The sequence below is a fragment of the Macrosteles quadrilineatus genome, unplaced genomic scaffold, assembly GCF_028750875.1.
Source record: "Macrosteles quadrilineatus isolate MER2022 unplaced genomic scaffold, UCM_ALF_1.0 Scaffold_4__1_contigs__length_99947679, whole genome shotgun sequence".
Classification (NCBI taxonomy): Eukaryota; Metazoa; Arthropoda; class Insecta; order Hemiptera; family Cicadellidae; genus Macrosteles; species Macrosteles quadrilineatus.
In genome coordinates this window covers 83,528,601-83,554,267 of record NW_026542597.1, presented here as the reverse complement: position 1 = coordinate 83,554,267, position 25,667 = coordinate 83,528,601, and the positions used below count along the sequence as shown (strand labels likewise).

The window sequence follows — 25,667 nt, the reverse complement described above, 5'->3', positions numbered from 1 at the left end:
CTAATAGGACAAAAAGGAAACTAAGGGCCATATTAAATTTTTAAAGCAATGAATCCGTCCTAACTTACTTTACCGAATTAACAATCTTAACTATTTGCAGATTATATATATTTTAGAATGCATAATGTTTGTAAAAAATAATATATAAATAGTTTTATTACAAACAAAGATATCCACAGTTTTAATACGAATAATAAAAATAAAGTTGTAAGGTATTACCAAATTATAATTTTTTTTAGAGAAAAACTTCATAGAATGGTACAAGTTTCTTAAATCACATAAGGAGCATGCAGGATGATAGAGGTTTCAAGGTGAAATTGACAGAATTTTGTTTACAAAGGGCAATTTATTATTTCGATGAATCTTTCAACTTAAAGCAAATGTATATCTTGAAATTCAGTGTTCCTGCACAAATATGTAATATTCTTATTGTACAGCAGTGTATTTACAGATACGAATAAAAATAATTTGTTTTGATATCAAAACTTGGTCAAAATTGCAAATCTTATTAGAACAGTGTTTGGTTATCAATCGGGAGAAAATTTAGAAATACTACAAGTTTTGTACTCTTAGCTAAGGATTTTGAGTGACAGTGAATGACACAAATTAAACACTTAAATTTGGAGCTACAGTAGAAAATTTGTGTCAATAATTTTTACTGACAACTTTCATAAACTTCATCTGATATGGAAATTAATTACACCAATTGAATGTACAGTAACTTCATTTGCAGGTTTGTTATTTAGCATTGTAAAACTGTATCAATATTTACCACAGTAAATTGAAGAAAGTATTAACAAATTAACAGTGACAAAGAAAAATATCATATTAATTTTTCTTAAGCTGCAAATGAACTTAATAACTGTGGTTTTTAGCGAATTTCCCATATAGGGAATAAGCTATTACCGTAGTACTCATGGTAAGACCTGGACGCGGGACCGATTTTTTTTTCATTTTGAGGTCCCTAGAGGCCAAAAACACCATCCGTTCAAATTCATATATATATATGTGTCCGTTAGCACGATAACTCGAGCAAAAATGAACCCGATTTTGATGAAATTTGGTACAAACGTGTAAACCTACGTTTATTCGAACGAGTTCGCGATCCAGCATGATCGGACCATGGGAACGGGGGGTTTTATGGGGTAAAAATAGGTTTTTCCCATTTTTGACCCAAAAAACATAAAATTTAGCAATTTCTTTCCAAACCATTTTGTAGAGCTTAAAAAAAACAAATAATTTAGTATATTGAAGCGTTATTATGCGCCTAATGGTTACGGAGAAAATTCCAAAAAATTGTAAATTTAAAATTCTCATGTTATTCTTATGGAGAATAAGTAAATTGTTGTAGTTTGCTTGTTTATGAACATATTTTGATCAAATTTGGAAAATGTTTTTATTTCTTACTAACTATTAACGTTTTACAAAAAAAAAACAATTTTACCCTCCCTGATGCAGCAAACCTAAGTACTAGTTAAACTAATTCTATTTAAATAGAGAATAAATGTTATATTTTTAAGTAGACATTTCAGTGTAAATCCAATCAGTCAAATGGAAATTCGCTTAGTCTGCAGGTTTGCTGCGGCGGGGGTATTGGTTTTAGTTACATTTTAAAACCTGTATCGTGGAATCATATTTTCATAAACAAATTACATTTGAGGCAGTGTAATTTGCTTGTTACCAATGGTGTAGTGTGGGACGGGAACACGTGGGAAAGGCGATCCCACTCAGCTTTTTCCAAAGAACCTGCTGGTAAGCAATCCGTATTTTTCCACGGCTATGGTCTATGGTAAACGTGGTTTAAGTTACTAACTTCTAGTATGCTATCCTTGGCCCCAACAAACACACCTTCAAATCCTTGTAATTATTGGACTCTCAAAAGTTGTTAAGTCAAAAGTCCTTTATTAAGCCAGATTAACAAATATTATGCATTGGCCAAGTCTTAACTCATAAAATTACATTTATTATGAAATTTATTAGGTACTAAATACATATATATACAGGGTTAGTAAAAAGTCTGGAGACCCCCTGTCAATTTTTTAACGGCCCATACTAGAAAACTAAACTTGGTATACATCCCCAAAATGGTTTTTGGGGGAAACTCAAAAATTTCAAATAGTAAGACCCATCGGGCGACCCCTCCTTTTAAAGGTCCTGGTAAAAGAAAACCACAGCGTAAACTAGAGGGCTCTATCTCAATCCAGCAAAAAATGGTAGCTGATTGAAATCTTTAGAAATCAGAATTAACTTGCAATTTTATATTCAATTGGCTGCTATATTTTACTGTGTTAATATATAGACTTCTAGTGTGCATTGTTATGTTCTTTTATCACGACCTTCAAAATGAGGGGTCACTCGATGGGGCTTAAGATTTAAAATTTTTGAGTTTCGCCCAAAATCCCCCATTTTGGGTTTGGGAACCAAGTGGCAATTAAGCTCAAGAAGTACTTCATATCATGCCATAAATGTGTGTAGAGTTTAGTTTTCCTAGTGTGAGCGTTACAAAATTTACAGGGGGTGTCCAGACTTGGAAAGCTGTAAGTCAAATTTAACTTCTGAGAATTTCAATTGGCTGCCATTTATTACTGGATCTAGATAGAGACCTCTAGTTTACGTTGTTGGTTTCCTTTTACCAGGACCTTCAAAATGAGGGGTCGCTCGATGGGTCTTACTATTTGAAATACCTATTTGAGTTTCCCCCAAAATCCCCCATTTTGGGGATGTACACCAAGTGGCGCGTATGCCCAAAAAGTACTTCATAACATGCCATAAAGGTGTGCCGAGTTTAGTAAAAACATAGAAGTGGAAGTTTTTCTGAAAAAAAAGAGGTTGAGCGTCGTAAATAGTACCGTAATAGTAAATAGACTAAAAAAGTAAAAATAGTAATTGTTCTAGATTGAGTTCTTTCAATTAGCAGACAATGTGGTTTCTGGTAAGGGGATAAAATCATGCATATTATTCAATTGGAAATGTTACCATGGAAAATTATTAGATATCCCAAAGGAGCAACTTTAATACTTTCAGTAGATAAGGCAGTAACGTAAAGCTCTCACAACAAATCCTGGGGCTTCAATTGCTTGTTTTTTTCTATGGATATATTTAATATATGAAAAGAAATGTTCACTATATAGAATCTAGATTGAGATTTGGGATTTGGAAGCGTTTTTAATCTCAACCAGTCACACTTCAGCATAAAGTTTTTTTTCTGTTTTAATTTGTTCAATGAGTTTTTTCATATCAATAATAGGAAAATATTAGAAGGAGGAAGTATATTTAATCTTTTACAACATGTCATACATTTAATTTTATATGTAAACCGTTATACTCTTTTGGCATATTTATTATTCAACGTCCATTCCATTCTTCATATTCAATGCTTAATGTATTGTCAATGTAGCGTTTATCGATATGGCCATGGCAATTGCTTGTGTTCTGTTTTGTTTCTTTGTTTGTGTTGTTGTTATTATGTTGGGATAGATCAAACATAACCTATAAGTTCGACGGTGATGTTTGTTGTGGTAAATGGTGTTAAACTTTTAAACTGGATGTAGAAATTACACGAATTAGATAGGCTATATTTATTTGTTAATTAAAGACTCTTTTAGTTTTTATTAATCCAAAATCATGGCACTGACTCAAGATATGGATATGGCGATATTAGCTAGATCATTAAAATTGTTGCATTCACCAGAAGAAGATTCTGCTGAGCAATTGAGAATAATTTTAGAAGATACCATTAAATGTAAATATGGAAACAGAAAACCGATTAATTTATCAGTTCTAGGTCTTAATAAAAAGACTGTTACTGTAAGTAAATATCAGTTATTGGTACAATGTAGACAGTTTCTTAGATGTTATAATGTTAAGCCTAACATTACCATATTGCTACTGATCTTTGCAAGTCATAATGCATTATAACATAAAGAGGACATCAACATTTTATTTTAAACAACTTGTTTCAATTGACAATAATAATGTTATGAATTAAGTAATAGCACCAGCCTACCCTTGAAGAAACCGAATGAATAAGAAATAAGTAGCCTATCTTATGTTTAGTTTATGATTGAGTTTCACTGTCATAATATTTCTATTCTTTTATATTGTTTTTTGAACAACTTACACTTCAAGTAAGTTTACAGTAACACCTATTTATGTGGCTATGGTTGAAAGGAGGGTACTGCAAAGAAATGTGAGTAGGTATTCCCTACAACAGACGTAACTTAAGTTTACAGTAAGTTGAAGTATGTTTACAATACCGGTACACAGGTTTATGTGGCTGGATAAAGAAGAGTACTAAACGTGTGAGTATTTCTTACTACAGACGTAAGATTACTGTACAATATATAACTAAAATCATTATTAGTTTACATCTTACTAACGTCTTTGTTCTACCACTTTCAGGTAGATGAGGTTAGAGGAAAGAGAATCAAGTTAGAAGAAGGCTCTGGTGTTTCCCCTATATACAGAGAAGATTTGGAAGAGTCTCAGACTTCGGGCTCTGATAGTGATGACGGAGTTGCTCTCGAAATCCTTGATGATGATCTTTCTTGTGTTGTTTGTCAGTAAGTTGATTGATTTGCCAATTAGGATATAATCATTTTTGTGTTATTTAAATTTATATTTTCAGAAAAATGTATTTTCACTCAGCATTTTTTAAGTAACTGTTGAAGTAGGCCTATAACTTTTTTATTTTAGGTAAAATGGACTTTTCCTACGCTAAGTGTTTTGACTATCCTACTTTTGAAAAATTAAGGGAACTCCCCTTGTTTTCAAATGACCTGAATAATTATGTTTATGGTCTACCCTAACCCTATCCAACATAACCTTCCCAGTTTTTTCCACACATTGACTCATATTAATTTGATTACATTGCCTAAAAACAATAGACAACAAAAAAAAGCCCAAAACTAAAACATCTGTAGGCCTACTTATTACTTAGTCTGAAGCCTCCAACCTAGTCTGGAAATAACCACAACACACTCACGGCACCACCACTCAAATACGCCTTACAATTACCAAATTGCGTAGGAAAAACATTAGGTGGGTAGTTTAGATTAAATGATAGTGTATTTTGGTAAATGTAATTATTAAGGTCATCTGAAAACAGGATATTCTTGATCTGGTTGATATTCATGTTACCAGAAATAAAAGGCCACAAGAATTTTTACCTAGTTCCCCTGAAGGGGGAATAAAAAACAGTTAGCTATGACCAGTAGGTTGAATAAAAGCGTATCAATAATGCAGGAAACACCTAAAATTACCTAACCCAACCACAAATGTTCATGACAAGTTTTTTTTCTGTCCGCATTGTCAGTTGCAATACCCATCAGTCGCCTGCTCTGAGAGCTCGTAGCCTACCAGATCACTGACTCGTGAGTAGATGCCAGGATTAACTTACTCTGGTAACAATCAGTAATGTGGTAGTATATAACTCATTTTAACCCTGAACAAAATTGTACATTCCCAATGCTGTAAGAATCTTGATTTAAAGGTTGTTGCAATTTTCCCCATAAAACCCCATAAGCTATGTTCTTCGGTCACCCACTATTATTATGGTTTTAATATTTTGCTCATTATAGTAGTAGGATGTTCAATTGTAATATTAAGCTACAGTAGACTCCCTCTTATCCGGACACCTTATAATCGGACATCGGTTTAACTGGACTATACTCCACGGTAATTACATCTCTTTAACTTGACAATTTTTATCAGGGCATTGGTTTAACCGGACTAAATCAGCAGGAAGTGGGCGGTACTGAAACGACTGTTCTCGTGGGAAAGATTTGAGACCAGTGATTACATGTCTAAATACAATGCTCCCCTAAATTTAAGTCGAATAACACTGTAAACGGTCTGTTTTAATGAGTTTTTGGGACGTCAGCTTAACCGGAAAACCCGTTATCCGGACTAGCCTTGGTCCCAAGGAGTCCGGATAAGAGGGAGTCTACTGTAATTAAAGAAAGCATCTCAGTTTGCTGATACCGTTAATTTCCATTAAAGCGAGTGTTGGTTACAGCGAGATGGCCGTGGGTGCCAACAACAACCTGGTGGAATGTGTTGAGTGCCATTCTCTCTACCACCAGGAGTGCCACAAACCTGCCATCACTCAAGATGTCAACGATCCTAGGTTTGTTTGGTATTGCGCAACCTGCACCAAGACTATGAACAAAGTGGTAAGCCATTTATTTGTTCGAATTAATGTTGGTTAGTGAGATAAACTAAAAAGAAAGTGGTAAGCCATTTATTTGTTTGAATCAATGTTGGTTAGTAAGATAAACTAAAATATCATTTTGGAAGTATTGGTGTAAATAACACCCCCACAGTCCGGGGGGGGGGGGGGGGGCACCGAGGTCCGACTATCACCGCTCAGCGGAAAAAGGTGACCGTGGTAGATGTTGATGATAGGTATCTTCTAATAAAGATTATGTCGTTTCCGTGGCCGCGGTAGACAAACATAATGTTTACAAGACCAAAGAAAAGAAGATGTCCAAGGTTTTGGGACTATTAAGGAAAAAGGTGTTGATTTTCCGTGATTGCGAGAGACGAGCTTCCATGACTGTGGGAGACGATGATCTACATGAACGCAGGATATATTCAGGATTTGGCTGCGATCACTGAAAACAATAACAATGTTTCCATGACAATAAACAAATGTCCATGAGAGTTTTTGGATTTTGCCGCAATCACCGGTTTCAAACGGCTTTTGCTGGGATAAACTAATACAAAATAAGTGGTGATATTTTGGTGCCCGGGGGGAGGGGCGCCATCTACATGTACTGCGGGTGGTTCCTCTCGGTGTAGGTACTGTTACACCACTGATTGGAACTCTTTATTGAATTTCTCAATAAGTGTAAGGTCACTTAAATAAGTTTGAAGAACTTATCATGGAACGTTTTTGATTATTGTTTGATACAAAATATCACTCACATCGGTAGACTGAAGAAACTGTTTTGGACTTGCAAATCCATTGTCAAATTTACCACAAGGCCACAGAGCCACAAACAAGAGCGGGTCACAGTGTTTTGTAAAAAAATAAATATTTTAGAATAAAAATTGAATTTTTATTTTTATATGATTAATAATATGCCATGATTGCGGGTAACGGTGATGAAGTCCCAGTAATCACAGAGTAGGGTGTTCACGATTTCCCCTTGACCGCAGAGAACTTTCACCTAAGGGACAAGGGCTGCTCAGGTTGGTTTGGTCTAGGGCTGTGAGTACCTTTAATCCGGCACTGTGAATATCTTGCTATATGTCAGATTACTTATTAGAGGTTATTAGAGGTTTAGAGGATCTTGATAAATTATTTACATTAGATAGAAAAGAAAACTAATTTTTGACAGTTCCCTACCCTCATAATGCTACTTCTCATAAACAGATTAAAACAACCACGGACATAACTAAAAACTATTGTTATCCCCATCTCATAAATACCCTAGTGCACAAATATCTCAAAGGCATAATTATTAATCCCCATAGTTTTATGTCATCAAGAACAAAAAGCCTTATTCGATATAATTCCAGGCTAGCAGTTCAAAAGGATCACCCAGCAGTGTTAGTCAGTCTGGAAAACCACCAAAAGCGAGCAGCAAAAGTTCTTCTTCTTCCTCCTCTTCTAGTAAATCTTTTAAAGGTAAGATCCAAGAAAAACAATAATTCAATAATGTATGAAATCTCATAGTTGAATTAGATAAATAATCAAAACAACTTATACAGTCCAATTTCTAAGAGAAATATCTTCAGTGACTTGTTACAGTAAACACTTTGACGTTAACAATTTTTTATTTCCACCATCAGAAAATTTGGTAGGTAGACATAAGCATCTAGTTTAATCTACAATGAACAACTGTAGTTTAATTAGTGATTCAAAAACAATTAAATGAACAGTAATGATTTTTGTTTGTACAAGAATATTGTGAAAAATGGTTCTTGAAGTATGGTGATTCCCCCTTATCATAGACCTTAACAGTTTTTAGGAGAAATATGAAAAATATTTTACCTACGACCGTTTTTTTAAGTAGCTGTTTCAGTACAGTGTTTAGAATTGAAAAGTATCTCATAACAGCATAGTTTTACTCATAACAACACGGGTAACGGACCAATGAGGTTCAAGGATTGAGAGAGGAGAAGTAAAGTTGTAATGATTCAAAATTCAACTAACCAGCTGTTCAGGCCAATTTAATTGTTGATTGGTGCAATTAGTGTGTTTCATCGCATCACTGTCAGTGGCAATGGGAGGTTATAAACGAAAACATAACCGCTTTTAGAAATTATAAATAGTGATTTTTAGTAATTAAAACAATGTCGTAGGTAAAGTAGTGTACGCAACTCGCGTAAATAATGTTAACACCACTCGTAGAAGTTTTTAAGGCACTCGCCTTTTAAGGCTCGTACCTTAAATTTTCTACTCGTGTTGTTAACACTATCTTTACGCAATCGTTGCGTAAACTACTATATATTAAGGTTTCTACAAATATCAAAGTTCATATCCATTTATTCAAACTTAAGTTTTTAGTTTTACTTATTACAATATGAAACAAACGTCAATAATTCATATGTTTAAACTAATAGAAAATATAAATATGCAAAGGACATTTGCTTAAAAATCCCAAATATAAAAAGATAATCCTTTATGACCCACTTAAACCAACTAAAAAGTACTTTTTTTCAAATTATAATAATTTAAAAATATTTTCTACCTATTTTAGGTCTAGTTAGTTTTATATTAATTTTACCTTTGGTTTCCTTAGCATTCGCTAGTTCCAGCTCTGGAAAGTCTTCTTCTGGTTCCTACTCAAGCAAAAGTGGAAGTAGCAGTAGCCATCAAAGCAGCAGCAAATCCAGTACTAAGGTCACAATTCCTGTACCTAAGATTAATACTATCACAGCAGACAAACGGCTTCAGATAATGAAGAAAAACGCAGCAAAAAAACAAGAAAAGAGAAAACTACCCAAATAGGTCGTACAAATTATGGGCTAGCCATATTTTATGAAACTATAACCATAAACAAGCAATCTACAACAGTTCACTTATTCTCCATGAGAATAACGTAGGAATTTTTAAGTTACAGTTTTGAACTTTCTCTGTGAGTATTTAGTGTACTACAAGGCTTCAATATAATAATATTGAAAAGATTGATTGCAAAGATTATGTTTTAAAGGTAAAAAATGGGAAAACCCATTTGACCCCGTTCTCATAGTCCGATTATGCTGGTTGCTTGAATTTGTTTGAATGTAGGTTTCCACTTTTGTACCAAATTTAATCTAAATCGGGTGATTTTTACTAGAGTTTGGTAACAATCACATATTTATGTATATGTGTGTGTGTATGAATTTGAGCGGATTGTGTTTTTGGCCTTAATGGGGACCTCAAAACAAAAGTTTATATACCGTACAAAAAACTTTTTTCCTACCACTCCATGGAAATGATCACATTACCATACCTGTAAATAGTACGCAAAATTGCTCATTGACATTGCCTCTTGCTAATCAGCTGGTTTCACAGTTGTCGTTTCTACACCAACCACAGACGCAAATCTGGTAGGTTAGTTAACAACCGGTAAGCAAATAACTTTCTGTGTTATTATATTGTATAATAATATAATAAAAAAATAACCTAAATGACATTTTATATACATCTAAAAAGTTAATCTGTGTTATTATAAGTTAATTATAGTGGTAGGAAAAATCTTGTGTGTATTATGAGCACAAACAGTCATTGCCGCTCTCGAAATGTGTGTCCGGAGTTGAGGCCATCTACAGTTCTCGACCGGTAATGATGTACTTTGCGCTCTTTTCACACAAATATTTATTACCACACAATAATCAATGACAAATCTATATTTGTGTATGTGTTTGTTAAGTTATTTAAAATTTGTTAAGTGTCCGTTTTTAATACATGTTTATATGTTACTGGGGTGTATTTAATGCCCTGAGTATGTTTGGTCCAGTATGTAAGTCCGAGTTTAGTAATTTATTAATGTTACATATTTTAAATCTTAAATTAATGTTTGCCAAATTTTAAAAATACTATTGTTTGATTGTCACTTTTGTCATTCCGTTTGGAACTTATTTGAAGTTTAGTTTATACTGCATATAATTCAAATAACGTTTGAAGGTTATAATAATGATGCTGTAAATATTTATCATATATCTTTTAATGTTATATTTTAGTATTTTACCTATATTAAACTATTGTTTGTTGTTACTTTATGTATTTCAAAACTATATATAACTCACAATTTTGTAAAAATATATAAAACACAAATAAATACTAGTTTAAATTATTTTTATAAGACTTTTTTTATTATTCATTCTGATAGCCCCTGAACTACGAATTATGACTTATATAGGCTTACCTCCGTCAGTAGTCCAAAATTGTGTCTTATTTCAACTAACGTTGTTCAAAGCTTACGGTACATGTTTCGTTGCACTGCAACATCGTCGAAGCTTTATTTCAAAAACATCAAATAATTTAAACATAGAACAAAACACGGAACACAAAACATTTAAACATGAAATAACACGATAGCGCTATCATGACACAGCACGGCAGCGGTTGTAGGTAGACTGGACACGGGTTAAGTAACTTCGTCCCGTCCTTCTCTGTTAAACATAAATGCTCCTATTTAACTCAATTGAACCAAGAAGCCTGGTGACTGCCAGCCATTGTTGTGTCACCATGCATAAAACCACCCTAATAGTGTCGGAAGTATTTAAATATTCATACACTTGTTGAATGTCCGAGAATGATCTTGTAACAATTATCTTCACTGTTTTATCTCAAGATCAGGTAACTAGTGACCAAAAGCATGACCGATGTCTGAGGTAGGCTGGCCGAGCTGTCTGCCCATGTAGACCAGTAGTTACCCCACAGTCTAGGGTCTGCTCTTGGGTCACTATTGGGACGAGGGGTAAGCACCAAACCTTCTCTGTACCCCTCTAGAGCTTTGACTAGATCACGTGCTACGTCGGAGTGAGCTACAGACAGATCTAGGGTTTCACAAGGGTCGGTTTCCAGGTTGAACAGACAGTAGTGTTGGTCACATGGGTGTGGCGTTGAGTGGTTCAATACCAGAGGACACCTAGAAAATATTGTTGTTAATTAGAGAACTTCTACAGATTTTTTACTGTTGATGTTTGGTTGAGGGTTTACCTAAATGATGTATAGATAATTGTGGAAATTTTTCCTAACGAATATAAAAAATGTATGACGTTTTGCGATATAGAATCTGACCCTTTCCTCAGGTGGGAAAATATTAAAACATTACAAAAAGTGTGCACAACCCCAGTCGAAGCTGGAAAACCCAATATAAACAGTATAAGCGTCAAAACATAAGTTCAGTACAAAAAAAAACATAAATGCACTTAAATAAAAACCTTTATGCAAAATAGGATAGTAGCACTATTGTAGAAGTACACACATACAGTGGTACTGTAGTATGAGAGTATGGGAGTAAGTAACAAATGTAAATTAGAAGACCTCACTTGGAAAAGTAAGCACAAGAACAACTTTATAAATCCATTTTGTTTTTGCTGTCCTGCAAAACCTGAACAAATTTGTTACTCTTAAGTTCTTAAAATTTGTTAAGGTGTCCTATTTAAAAGCGCATAAACATCGACTTACAATGTGTCTATTGTTGCTGAAGATCTCAAGGCTAGGATCTCATTGGTAGATTTGTGTAGAGATATAGCTTTGGCAGCTGTACTTTTAAGAACCTCTTCAACAGAGTACGGCGGAACTTCGGCCCCTTTTCCACTTTCCCCTGCATGAATGTTGAATGTAGGATTACTTGAAGCATCTGTAAATAGTCAAAACGGTCAACGTTAGTAACAAGACCAGGGTTTGGACCATTCCCTTACAAAAAAAAAAATGTTTTAAAATAATGCAAAAGTTGATAATATAAAAAGTTTAATAAAAGTGTTGAAAATGTTCACTTTTGGATTTTCACTTTATTATTTTGTCTTTATCTGAAGGTGGTTTGAGCCAATCTTAAGTTGTGAGTCCACCTATATGGAAAATAAAAAGATTAGTTTCATAAAAATAATTAAATATAGACTGTCAGCCGTGCTGCGGTTACCATGGTTACGTAGCGCTACGCCGTAACTACATGGCACTCCCAGTGGTGTGCGCCAGAACTTATGGTAACCGCAGCGCAGCTGACGGTCTATATTTAATTCTTTTTGTGTATGATTTTATGCAAAAAGATTCTCTTTTCATAGGATCTTCTTACAATTGAGGCTATGAATTGAAGACAACACACTTCTGATGTAGGATAGAGCGCAATGGGGTAGTTTAAAGATTGTTGGAACAGCAGGCATATCTCAATGGGAAAGAGCCTTTACTGGTACAAAAAATAATTATTGTGTTTAAATGTTTAAATTTTTTGTTTAGGAAACAAATGTCAACTCAGTTCTGTTGTACCTCTGTGAGACTTGGAAAGAGTCCAGTAGAAATGACTGAGCCATCCAGATCTTTGTTAACAAATGCCTCAGGTCAATTTTAGGAATAAGATAGCGTGGTCATTTCCGATGAAGAGTTAAGGGTCAGAACCAACCAAATTACACTCAAAACAAAAATTAAAGAAAGAAAGTGGAAATGGATTTGTCATACGCAAAGAAAGAGAGAGAACGAGCTAGTGAGAAAAGTCCTGGAGTGGAATCCCCAAGATCAAAGAAAAAGGAGGAAACCAAAAATAACTTGGAGGCATACAGTTTACCAAGATCTGCGGCAGGTTGGGAGGTCATGGCTGGAGATGAAGAGAATCATTCCCAACCGAGAACGCTGGAGAGGTCTGGTTGCTGCCCTATATTCTTCGGAGTAATAACAGGAAATAAGTCAAGTAAGTCAATTAGGCCTACATTTTTATGATTCTTGTTTCAATATGGATTCTTTCCCATTCCGATAAGCCTGCTTTCCCAACTTGCTACTTGTATGTACCCATTTAAAAGGGAATTTAGGAACATTTCTTACATTTGACTATTTTCCAAGGCCACTGTATAAGTGCCTCATTCCCATTGACGTTGTTGAGTTCCACCAGTATTTCTGTACGTTTGGCCGTTGATTTTCCGTCTCTTAATGTCTCCCATTGACTCACACCATCCATCTCCCCCAGATCTTCAGCTGCTCCTCCTGTACAGAACAGAGTGTTTTTTTTTTTTCAGATAGAAATAAAAAAATAACTTGTGTAAGTTCTACAATTATTTATCCATACAATATTATTGTGTTTGATATCTTATTTGGTGTTTATAGTATTAACAATATTTGAAAACACTGGTCTTGTACAATATCTATTTTTTACAGCAGACCCTTTCTTCAACCGACCCTGAAATCAATACCAGGGCCACTCTCATTAACAAGTTAGCTGCGGGCCACTCACTGGTGAGTGCTCTAGTTTTTTTCTGCCACCCTGAACGCTCATCCGTGAGTGGCGACATCGCCTACATCCCATTAAATTTCTGCGCAGCAGCACACCGGGAAGAACGGGTATTTTTATGTCTGTGTTTAGGGTATGTCTCTGTCTTTATGTGCGACATAGGGTACTTTATTGTGGTGCAGGTTGGTATTAAATTTCCCCGTAAAATCTCCTTCTGGCATGCTCAGAAATCAACTTGTCCCATCTTTCTCCCTCAAATTGGCAATGCAATGGGACAGGCTAGTTCCAGACAGAACTGCTGTGAATGATTCAGCAAACTACGTCAACTCTCGTTGTAACGCAGAATATTACCACACATCATTTGCTATTCATCAGACCGAAATATTTTAAAGCCAAATGGGTTCGTTCGACGCTGCTCCGCACTGGGGCTACGCCTGCCATTGATGGGGCCGCAGCGAACGTGTTAACCAGAGGAAACATTCAATGGTACATTTGAGTGGTATGTATGTCTTGTAGTATGTCGGCCTTAGTCACTAACAAGACTACAAGATCGCGCCACTCATCATATTTTGGTAAATACGCACATAGTGGGGTCCCCATCTTAAATAATTGATAATTGATCATTGGTGTCTAGGGTAAAATTCATCATCACACCCTTCGCCCTCATGTACTACAACACTCACGGTGGAGGGAGACCCTGTGCTATAGGAATTCCCGCACAGTGCTTGCCACTTAGGCTTTTCCTTGCTTGTCTCAAGTATATTTCCTGCACTATATACCAAAACTGAAAGCGCATGTTTTTCCATAAGCATGTTTCCTCTGTTCCTTACTTTTCTATAGTAACCGGTAAACATAGACTTTTGACAGTACTCTTTTTAAGTGGGTTATTTAACTACTGTACACTACTTTTGAATAAATAAATACTACAGCTGATCCACTATAGGATGTCTACTTCAGTATCCAATATTCAATGGTTCCATAGTACAGTATTATGTGTTATAGTTAGTTTACCAGCTGCTGTGTACAAGGTGGGTAGCCAGTCGACCATGTGTATCAGCTGATCAGAGACTCTGCCTCCAGCCACCAGGGGGCTCCACAAGACTGACGCCACACGGACTCCTCCCTCGTGACAAGACAGCTTCATCTTAGAGCAAAAGATTACACATTGACTATGTAATTAAAATATACATAATCTATGTATATAATCAAATGTGTTATGACACAAATCTTAGACCTTACGACCAGAAAAGTACCTTGGCCGTGCTCATGATATGTGATCAATAGGACTAATTAGTTTAGTGGTTTACTGGTTTTGGAAACAATAAAATGCTCTCTGTTTTAAAGTTTTGAGAATTTTCAGCCCATATGATTTCAAATGGTTTTGGCTTATGTTTCTCTCTATGAAGGTCGTACATATTTTTTATACTTAATGCGCTAAGGGATTTCAGAGTAACATATCTTTTTCATCTATCCTACTTAACTGATGTTTAAGATTGAGATATCGTTTAAAAGCTTATGACCTAGTGGAGTGACAAGTGGTAATTAAAAAGGTAATCATTTTAAGGCGTTAACCTCCATGGAATTTGATTTGTTTCTTGGTTTCCTTGCTGCTGACCAAATTTCTTTATAGGGGTTTTAAATATGAATTCTAATTCAACAGTTGATCCTCCAATTGAATGTTTGAAGGCCAAAGGGTATTGTATTATTCGTTTTGTCTCGGAAAAAAGTTATAAACCTAATTAAAATACCCAATTTGAGCATGGCGCCCTCATTAAAATATATTTCACTGTCGGTGACAACAATTTCAACCAAAAAAGGTTTTAGTTCTTCAGGAAGGACCTTAGACCTTTAAACTTCAAGAAATTCTTTTTCCTCAAACCTCCCTTGGTTGGAAATGCAGTGACAGTTAAGAGTTCTATTTTGGGTATAATAAAGTAGTGATAATTATGCTTCATGGACTCTCTCCCATTGAACAAGCCTGTTATCACAACAAAATTGCTTAACATAAATGGAATACACCTATTTAACCTAACTTACCCCTCTAAGAGGCCAGTTTGAGCCGTAGTTCGAGTAGTTCCATCGAGGGTCGAGAGTTGGAGCTCCATTGTCGGAGGTAAACAACACGATCGAGTTGTTGAGCATGTTACGCGAACCCAGAGCCTCGACTATAGCTCCGACTGCATCATCCATCCCTCTTACCATTCCTGAGAAACATGATGGTATTTTACTACTGATCTGAAGTGTAGGTAGACGTTTGATGTTTAATGGAATTGTGAGACCTCAAACAAGTATTTGTGGAGTATTATAAATGCTAAATCTCTCGTCTTTCGTACCATTCCTGAGAAGCTCGGTAGGTTACATAATTTACAAATTATGATCTTAAGTTTAGAATTTAGATGTTTAATGGAATTGTGAGAAATCGAACAAGCATTTGTGAAGTATTATTAGTACTAAAGCTCTCGTTTAATGTCCAAGTACATATTGTATACAAATTTTAATTTCAGCTGTATTTTCAAACGAGTAAAAGAAAGTGTATACAACAATGTGGATAACGAATCATAACTTTCATTTGGTCACCAAAACCTTTGAAAGTTTGACATAGTTTTTTTTTTTGTATTTTTACCATGGACGTGCATTTTTGTTCTTGGAAAATGAATCCCGTATTGTTAATAGGTACCAATGAATGTACTGTACTTCATTAGCGTGAATTTTCTTTAAATTGTAACCTGAAAAAATTTTAATTGATGGTGCTTACCTTTAATGATTAGAATGAGAAGTTAAATAAAAATGAATAGGCCTACAAATTTATATAGAATTCCCATGAACCACATAGTTGTGCTAATGATCATATAATCATAGGAGTATTAGTTAAGGTGTACTATACAGCTTATAGCTAATAAACCGGATCTGAGCTATTTGGCCAATTAAAAAAAGTTACGAAATTTAAAATGGGAAAATACCAAGTTTTAGTTACCTATCCAAGGTTAAGAGATCAACTCACACAAACATTACAGTCAAGTTTTACAACCATTGAAACAGGAAATATCATGATATAAGATTATTCCCATTATCTCCAGACAGTGGAGTTATCAACATAAGAATGCCTTAAGATAGTAGATTATCCTTTTATAATCTTTGGGGAGCGAGCTGGCGTAGTGGCTAGAGCGCGGGACTTCGGTCCGTGAGGTCCCGGGTTCGATCCCCGCCAAGTCACCAATGGATTTTATCTAAGTGATAATGCCGCAACCCCTAGGTCTAGCCTGAAGTAATGTGAAAAACAATCCCAGGCTCGTGCCTAGCGTCCTAGGAAAAAAAAAAAAAAAAGTGCGGTAATAGCAAGCAGTGGCTTGAAAATGTCAAGGACAATTTTATTTTCCTGACAGTGAATTTAAGATGAAACAACTGCTAATTTTTTTTATGTACAAAAGGGGTCTGTCTCATATTCCAAATCAAAATGTTTTTGCTCAAATATTACAGATAAATAAAATCGTCTACCTACAAAAAATTAAAATTATTTTCTGGTATGTTTACTTTTAGTCCCTACATTTCTTCAAAAATATGATCGTACCCACAGAGAAGTAAGGTACAGAGGATACAAGCATAGACTAATCAACACAAGTAGACTCCTCATCCCATTGTACATTTTGAAGCTTGTTTGTTGTGTCTAGTTCATGTACGTCCACACAGATCGCTAGTGTAGACAAAACTTTGTTTCTATTATTTTAGGGTTATTTTCATGATTTGTGCTTTACTATTTGGTTATATGACTTGAAGACCAGTTATTGTTTATGATTATACAGTTTTATTTGGTTAAATGATGTTTTAAATGACTGAAATATCAAGAAAAAAATTTTAAACAAAACATAACCTCTACAGTTGGACGTACAGAACTAACAATAAAATTGGCTTCAGCTGTTCCATAAGGATGACAAATGTACTAAGGGAGTATGTTTTATCTATGATACAAGCTTATGGGACAACCGTGCGCTATCAGCTGGTATGTTGGGGCAGAAATATACTTGTGACGAGCAAGGAAGAACCTGAACGGAGAGCACTGTGAGGAAATTCGCACAGGCTCAGGGTCTTCCTCCACCGTGAGCGTTGTAGTAGGGCACATTTGGGCGAGGGGAACAAAAGGGAGTCATTGCCCTAGACACCAGCTTTAGCGCTAGACACCACTTAAGTGTACCATTAAATATTGTCTCTGTATCATTCTTTAAGTTGTACCCAAAAAACGAATCATGTCAAAACTTTTTGACTAATCGTAATGGAATTTAGTGTAAAAATTAATTGTTAAATTCTGATTGTACTGTAATCTTTTTTGTAAAATTTTCATTGTTATAAATATATACGAGTCATGTTTTTTAAGTAAGTACCGTTTTTAAACTTCTCTGTTCCAGCGCTGCGATTGGTATTTTGGACACTTTCGCTGTATATGTGCATCTATTGGCAAGCCCTAGCCGGAAATTTGACAACAATCGGCCGTGTTTACATCCGGTATCGAGCATTCAAAATGGTGCCGCCAATTGAGACTGCCGCCGACTGTGAAGTGCGCGCTGTAATTAGATTTTTAAGTGCTAAAGGTGTGAAAGCCATTGAAATTTATCGACAGATTAGTGAGGTGTATGGCGAGAACATTTATGAGTGACGGAATGGTACAAAAGTGGGTAAGGGCATCTAAAGACGGCCCCACCAACGTTCATGATGAGCAAGGTACTGGGGACAGTAACGCTGCCCAGTGCGTTGCTCATAATGGACGTTGGTGGGGCCGTAAAAAAAAAAATCTTAATGGAAAGTATCCACAATAATCCCTTAAACATAATAAATCGTACCTGCATATAGTCTGCGATGAAGATCCTTGATGTAGTAGTGTTGACGTTCATTTTCCGCCAAATTTCGTACTTCAAACTCCGAACCTTTGTTGCCCGTGTGAGGCGCAGAAAGAGCAACTTGTAAGAACAAAGGACCATCTGTGACGTCATGGGACTTGATGATGGATGTTGCCTCCTGAAATGATTTGTTGAGATGTACTGTGATTCAAGAAAAGTTTTTAAAGGTTCGAACATTTCAACGTTCCTAAAATGTTTTGAGTTTGCTGGATGATTATATTCAGAAAATGAATTCCTTAGTTGCATTAAACTTTAAACTAATATTTTAAAATTTTTAGTTTTTATGTAAAGATACTTTGGGAGTCTGTTCTTTAAGCCAATTGTAAATTTATTAACAAAGAATATATTTTCAATGCAGTAATCAAATAATTGTATAGTTTGCTCTCTGGATCCTCAGATCTGGTGTCAATGATTCAATAAATCTCCTTCGTTCACCATCCTGGTGAGATTTAAAGCAATTATTATTATTATAATGGTTATGTTCTTCAACTATTCTTGATCTCAATTATAGATCAACAAGATGTCTACACAAATCATCAATCAATTATCTACACTATCAAGAAGGCAAATTGTACAGTTTTATCCAAGTCAGAAAAAGGCGCTCAGCTGATTTGAATTATTTGTAAATCACCACAACCATGAACTCCGAGTAGTTCTGCAGAATTAGAAGCGGGGACAACTTATCGACATAAGTAATGCAAACACGTGTACATTGATAAGACATATACTCAATTGTCAGGTAATTTGGAGTAAGCTACATAAGTTTCCATTGTTATTATATAAACAAAATGCAGTGTACCTCTGCAAAAAGATCGGTTGCATAGCGACCCACAAATTCTTCCCAAGCCCCAGCATTGTTCCGACGAGAGTCAATTCCACCAACGCCCTGAAAATCAAAACAGTTTTGTTATTTTGATCATGTACATCTATATTTTTGTTTGTTTGTTTCATGTTTGTATTCACACATTCATTAGTAAAAAGGTAATTTGGGACAAGTTCCAAACTATAAAAAAGTTTGACTTCTTTCAGGATTAAACCATCGACCTTTTGATCGTCAGGTGAGCACTTATCGTTCAGTTATACAAACTCTTTCCAGTACTCCAGGTATGTTAACTTTTTATAGGTAGAGGTAACAATAAAATTAAACTAAAATATGAACACTTAACTTAAGCCATTGATAAACTAAAAGTGACTTACGTCTAGATGGATGCCGTCAAAGTAGCCAAGGTAGCCGTTCCAAAAGCCGAAGTGAGATTGGAACCCGCGACTACAGGGAAGGTACTCAGTCTTGTGGCACCCCAGATGCCATTTGCCAACCAGGTGTGATCGGTACCCCAGTCTGGATAAGTACTGGAACCCAGTGAGGAGGCACAGTTTTACGTTTCTTGTTGAGCTACACTCACATAAATATTTTAAATTATTTATATATATTAGGGATGGTCAAGTCTCGAAATTTTCGGGAAATTTTAAATCTCGTTACACGAGACGAGATTTCTTTTTGGCCGAGATTTTTATCGAGACGAGAATTAAAAAAAAAAAAAAAAAAAAAAAAAAAAATTAAAAACGCCTGCAGAAAGTCAATGCAATACCCGCAATACAGGAGCGTGTTGTAGTTGCGTTTCCTTTGCGAAGGCGTTCTTATTTAATTAATTCTTTAAATGTAAATATTACTTTTTATTTGAATAATATTACTTTAATAACATTTGAGAAGTTTTGTTAAGTGTAAGCAGTGTAAGGAATGTTTTATTTCTATAAAAAGTCAAAACAAGTAACTATTTTATAAAAATTAATATTGCTTTTATTTTATGATTCATTTTATTTTGGGATAAGTTGAACTCTATCCTAACTGATATCACTATGTTTCCTAATCAGGCATTTTTAATAAGTTAGGCGTGATTAATAAAAAAATGTTATGCTGATGTTTTTTAATAAAAGATTGTAAATATTCTTGCCTATTATCATTATTTTTGTATTTAACAGTCATCTAACAATGTTACAAAATCAGGTAAAAATTTTCAACGTGTATTTCCCGTTGTGTATGAGAAGGGAAATCCCGTCTCGATCTCGTCTCGAAATTTTAAGAGAAATAAAAAATCTCGTCTCGTCTCGTCTCGAACTAAAAATCCAATCTCGTCCATCCCTAATATATATATATTATATATTTAAAATTTGTAAATATTTTTTGTTATGTGATTTTAAAAGTTAAACTTAATCTACTAAGGATTATCTGTGGGAATCATCTTAAACTAGATAAACTACGGATTTTTACTTGAAATAACATATTTTATATCTCAAGTTAGTTTAAAATGTTTATAATAAGCTGAAATATGAATCTCAACGTTGAGATTTAAAGTTTCTTACCTCGGGTAAAAGTGTAAAATGAAGCGGTAAAGCTGAAGTTGTCCCTGCTTTAAAAGGCATCTGTACTCCTAAAAGTCAAAAAGATTTTCAAATATTAGTTTGGTTGTCATAAATCTATAAGCATAATTACAATATAAACTAGGTTTACTCTGTAAACCGCTTTTTCTCCTGTCCCACAAAAACGATTGCTATGATTTAGTTGTCATTGACTAGCTTATGATCTAGTGCAGGGACGAATCGACGAATGGCACGTAAAGGTTCCTTTAGGGTTTCACACCCCCTAGCCTTAGATTTATTTCCTAGACTGTGCTTTCCAAAGTCCATGATGTTCTTCTAACCAACTTTCCTGATAACAGTGTTAAAATATGAATTGAAACGTAAGCTGATTACGTTCGGTCTAATTTTCAACCGCAGTCAGATTGAAAACAAGAGACGAAATAGTTTAAGAAAATGGATTTTATTTAAATAGGCTACTTATATTGATGATTGTAACCTAATTAAGGAAGGTAAATCACTCTTTATGTGTAGCTCATCAATCAACATTTGTAAATACTGTAAATTAGTAGTTGTATTCATCCCTTGTAACTGTCCAAAACAATCTATAATATTAAAACAAAACATGGTTTTTTTATTTCACGATTCTGAATCAACCACTTGACGGATTTTCATGATTTTTGTGTTGAAAGAAAGATAATTTTGAGAACTAGGGAATGTCGAAGCCATAATTTTAGTTTAGGGTCCCAGTTTTTTAGAAATTAAGTTTTAATTTTCAAAAAGTCTAGCAGCCGACGGACGAGTTAAAGTCGTTTAAGTGGTGGTTTAGCTAACAGCTGGTTTCTAACTGTCATTGAAATGATTATGTTACAAGTTGTTTGTATACAAAAATATTGATCCAGAGTTTGCCTACACACTATTTTACTTTAAAATGCAGTTTATTACCTACCGTAAAAGATCTTTGTTATCAGGAGATTGTGTAATTTTGAACTAAACATTTTAAACGTATAATCAAGTTTTGTCATAAATGCAATCCATCGAAGTATGAGTGCTTAATCCTTTAAGATATTATGTGTTGATACATCTTTTTCTAGATGTTTGAATATACTGTAAGTATGATTGCATACAGTACACATTTTATTCGTAATGAAAATATCAACCGGTGTAGTAGGTCTCCAGAAAACTGACCGCAGTAAGCTGTAGGGTGTCAGTAGAAACCAAAATCGATTCATACCATATCATAACTATCCCAGTAGTACTGTATGATTCAGAAACTTGATAAAGGGACATTCCAAAAGGCTTAGATCTCGAATGGGCTGGGCAGGCTTTGCATGGCGGAGAGAAGATAACTTTTAAAAGTGTATTCCAAGGAGTACTACAAGGTAGACGACCACTTGGAAGACCAAGTAATGAATGACGTCTTCAGACTGGTATCTTCCTTAGAAATGGCAGGGGATAGAAGAGAACGGGAGGCCAGGATCATTTTAGAGGTTTCAGTGGCCAAGGTGGTAAAATAAGGTACGGTAAGTGATAGTAGGCCTATGCAGTGGAAGGTGGTAAGTAGCTACTGTTTTCAAAGCCAGTGTGTGTGAATCGGCCACCAAGTTGTAAACTAGCTGTTCTGAATCATATACAGTTTTAATGGACTACTCGATTCCCGTACGTAGGACGGGTCAAACAGCTCGTCATATATTATTTTATATGAAGATGTTCATTTTTAATTAAACATATTTTAGCTACGAAGTAATATTTAAAAGGTAAAGTATTGCATTATTGGTTTTGCCTCGCAAACATGTTTTGAACGCTATTAAAATGCCCAATCTGTGTAGGTGCCCCTATACTAAAATTTGTAAAGTAGTTAAAAGTTAACACATCTCAAACGTATAGATCAAGAAGATGTAGTACCTGTGTACGCCGGGTATCTACCGGAGAGTAGGGCGGCTCTAGAAGGAGAACAGGATGGCTGAGCGTAGTGACGATTGAGAATCAAACCATCGTAAGCGAGAGCATCAATGTTCGGAGTCGGAATCTGACTGGAGCCGTGAAAACTCACGTCGTTCCACCCCTACACAATATACTGACTAAAAGAATTGTCGCTTCTCTTAAAAAATTGAACTCATTATTGTTAAATTAGAATAAAACTAAGTGGGTGGCGGATTTTATTTTCTTTTTGGAGATAGCTATAGCTTACATAAGAAAATAGTAGCTCGTGCCTTCAAATCTGAAGATCGCTGGTTCGATTCCAGACGATATCGTTACCAGATCCAGATGCCACTTCATTGGGCTATCAATTAATGACGTAATCTTACAAAGTCTATGTTTTAGATAGCAGCAAGAACAGAGTTTGGACCGATTCCTTACAAAAAAAAAAAAAAAAAAAAAAAAATTTTAAAATACCTCTGCCTTAGATAAACAACAGCAGAACCCAAAATATCTATTTCAGGTTGATATATAGTATAGATTTAGCAGCCATTAGTTTTCATATGCAAGGATACTGTGAAAGTGAGCTGTAACAGATTAAATGTTGACTTTGGATACTCCAATCAGACATGTAATTCTATTTATTGTAATTTTAAAGATATTTTATGTGTATTTCATATCCGTGAGTCTATTGATATAAACTAAATGTTTCGCTTATACTAGAGTGAATGTATATTACAGTCAACGCTTTACTTTCGTTATACCAGGAGGTAAACAGAGTAATTAACAAATAATATATTGTTATAGGGAAGATGATCAGCACATCAATCAAACATAATATCTTTAAATTGTCACCAGGTCTATAAGGATGATAAATACAACAAAGTTTTTCAAATTTATGACTATGATTTAGTCTCTTTGAAAATTAGAATGATTAGTGGTGAATATCAGTATTACAATAGTTCACAGATACAGAATTGCAAATTCTCTATGGTTATTTAAAAATATTTTTGTCGTGAATGACACAAATGACAGAGAGAGGATTTTTACCTATAAAAGGAGAATTCCCATGAGTGAGATCTGTTTACTGTTTTATAATGACTGTTATATTTATCTATGTGATTACCTGTATTAGTTTAAGATCCCAAAAATGATAAACAAATTTTTCTACAGATATAATTTTTTTCCAGTAGTGTGGAAAAGTGAAAAAAATACCACAATAATATGTTAGTAGCTAAGTTTTCTTTTTCTACCCTAGGAAAAATAAATTAGTAGTGAAAGGGTGTTAATTAACTTGGAAAACCCCTTTATAGCTAAAACCACTTATCCTGACAGAGTGATGGAATGTTATTTAGCATTCATTCAACAGTAAATAAAAACAAAGTACAGTTACAGTTAACTTCCCATTCTTAAAAGTTGTATAAAACTAAATATGTCTAGTTTTAATGAATATCCTGAAGAAAATGGACTGTTACATTTAAATTAGTAAACTTTAGAAAAGTCCATGAAGAGAAACTGTTGCAATAGCTTTGGGTTGTAGAGTTACATGAAAATTCCAGAAATTACAAGGGTACCAGCATTGCTGGGATATTTATTGTCTTGGCCTGATTTATGTAAAAAGTTGGACAGTTTTTAGTCGGATTTCACAATGGCTCTACTTCGTCCGATTTCCCCATTCTAATAATTAATAGACATGATGAATTAAGGTTTCTTAAGCTTATTTCTTCATGAAAAACCTTATTTTAATTTAAATAATTAAAGCGCGAACTTAAATGGTTGTATACTTTTGGTATACCTATACCATCAAATTGTAGATTTGTCACAACACATTTGTAGACTAACACATCCAAAACAATAAAACTGTAATCATTTTGGCCGGGGAAATTATATAAAACAACTCAATTCTAAAGTAAATTAAAACAAGCAAATCACTCAACAAACCCCACTTTAATAAAAAAATTTATACAGATCACTTTAATCTATTACCATACTTAAGAAAATTCCAAAAAACTGTTTTTGTAATTCAAAATATAAAATAATTTAACTGTGTTACAGCAAAAAATGTGAGTATGTAATTAATCATATTATGTTAATCTATATTATATACCACTAAAAATTACTTTGCCACTCCACTTATAAATTATTTTTATTACGAATAATTTCTTTAAATAAAATTGATTACATTTGAATCAATAAATGTGTTTTAAGACATACAAGGATTGACAACAACCTGGTTAGGCTATATTACGAAAGATTAAACCTACTCCATATTTTAATTTAATTTAGTTTACTTAATTTTAGTAACTATAATTTTAAGGTTATGTCAGTTTTCTAACGTCAATAATTTAATTTAATTTTCTAACCAATAAAAATATTTTAGCTATATATAACTATGTATAAACTTTTCGTATATGGTAACTATAAAAAAATATAAAAAATAAAGACAAATTGTAAAACAAAATAAAACCAAAATGAGAGAAAACCCTTGGCCAACGACTGCACATCAAAATAATATCCAGAAAAATTTAAAGCTTTTTTAAATTTTTCAAAATAAATACCAGCACCAGCAGGTATATTATAATAATAAACATTGAAACGTTTGGAAAATAGGATGAGAAGTCCAACGTCCTATTTAAATATTTAAACAAACAATATGTACATACAGCTAATTTTGTAAATAGATTTCCGAAGCCTTAACCAATGCCAATTTTACCATGTTCAAACAATAGATTTACCAAGTCGTCAGCAACGATGATAACAATGTTGGGGGGTTCAGCACATACGACAGCGAGGAGGAAACATGTTAGAACACGAAACATGTTTTCACTTAGCACAGTTTAGTAGTCTAAATATACACAATTTTGACACGAAATATGTTTATTTTACGTTCCGTCTTTAAATTTATTAGTTTTCGCGCACTTTTCCCAACACCCGCGCCGTGACTGAATATTCTCTGGAGGAAAATCTGAAACTTATCGACCTTCCGGGCAACCTTCGCTTCGACTGACATAGGCCTACTTCGCCTGCTGCACTCCCGCTAGGGTTATGAAATCTAAAACTACGGTCGCCTGCTTCTGCAGAAGATGATAAGAGAGTTAACTTATCTGTTAAGTCCGTGCATGTTCAC

At 34.5% G+C, this 25,667-nt stretch overlaps 2 protein-coding genes across 2 annotated transcripts; one reads left to right on the top strand and one right to left on the bottom strand.

The window, feature by feature from the left end:
* The first annotated feature begins 3,505 nt into the window (after positions 1–3,505).
* On the top strand, positions 3,506–10,223 carry LOC128993563 (integrator complex subunit 12-like). Its single transcript, XM_054417537.1, has 5 exons — positions 3,506–3,807; positions 4,402–4,562; positions 6,017–6,173; positions 7,525–7,633; positions 8,751–10,223. Exons 1-5 carry the CDS (start codon positions 3,625–3,627, stop codon positions 8,957–8,959), a joined length of 819 nt encoding a protein of 272 aa, XP_054273512.1. The 5' UTR covers positions 3,506–3,624; the 3' UTR covers positions 8,960–10,223.
* Positions 10,161–25,398, bottom strand: LOC128993562 (arylsulfatase B-like). Its single transcript, XM_054417536.1, has 11 exons — positions 25,276–25,398; positions 22,526–22,685; positions 20,627–20,694; positions 19,463–19,615; positions 19,065–19,151; positions 18,209–18,383; positions 15,414–15,580; positions 14,388–14,520; positions 12,974–13,132; positions 11,627–11,801; positions 10,161–11,084 (listed from the first exon to the last, which is right to left on the bottom strand). The coding sequence occupies exons 1-11, from the start codon at positions 25,357–25,359 to the stop codon at positions 10,778–10,780; spliced, it is 1,668 nt and encodes a 555-aa protein (XP_054273511.1). The 5' UTR covers positions 25,360–25,398; the 3' UTR covers positions 10,161–10,777.
* Between the last annotated feature and the right edge of the window lie 269 nt (positions 25,399–25,667).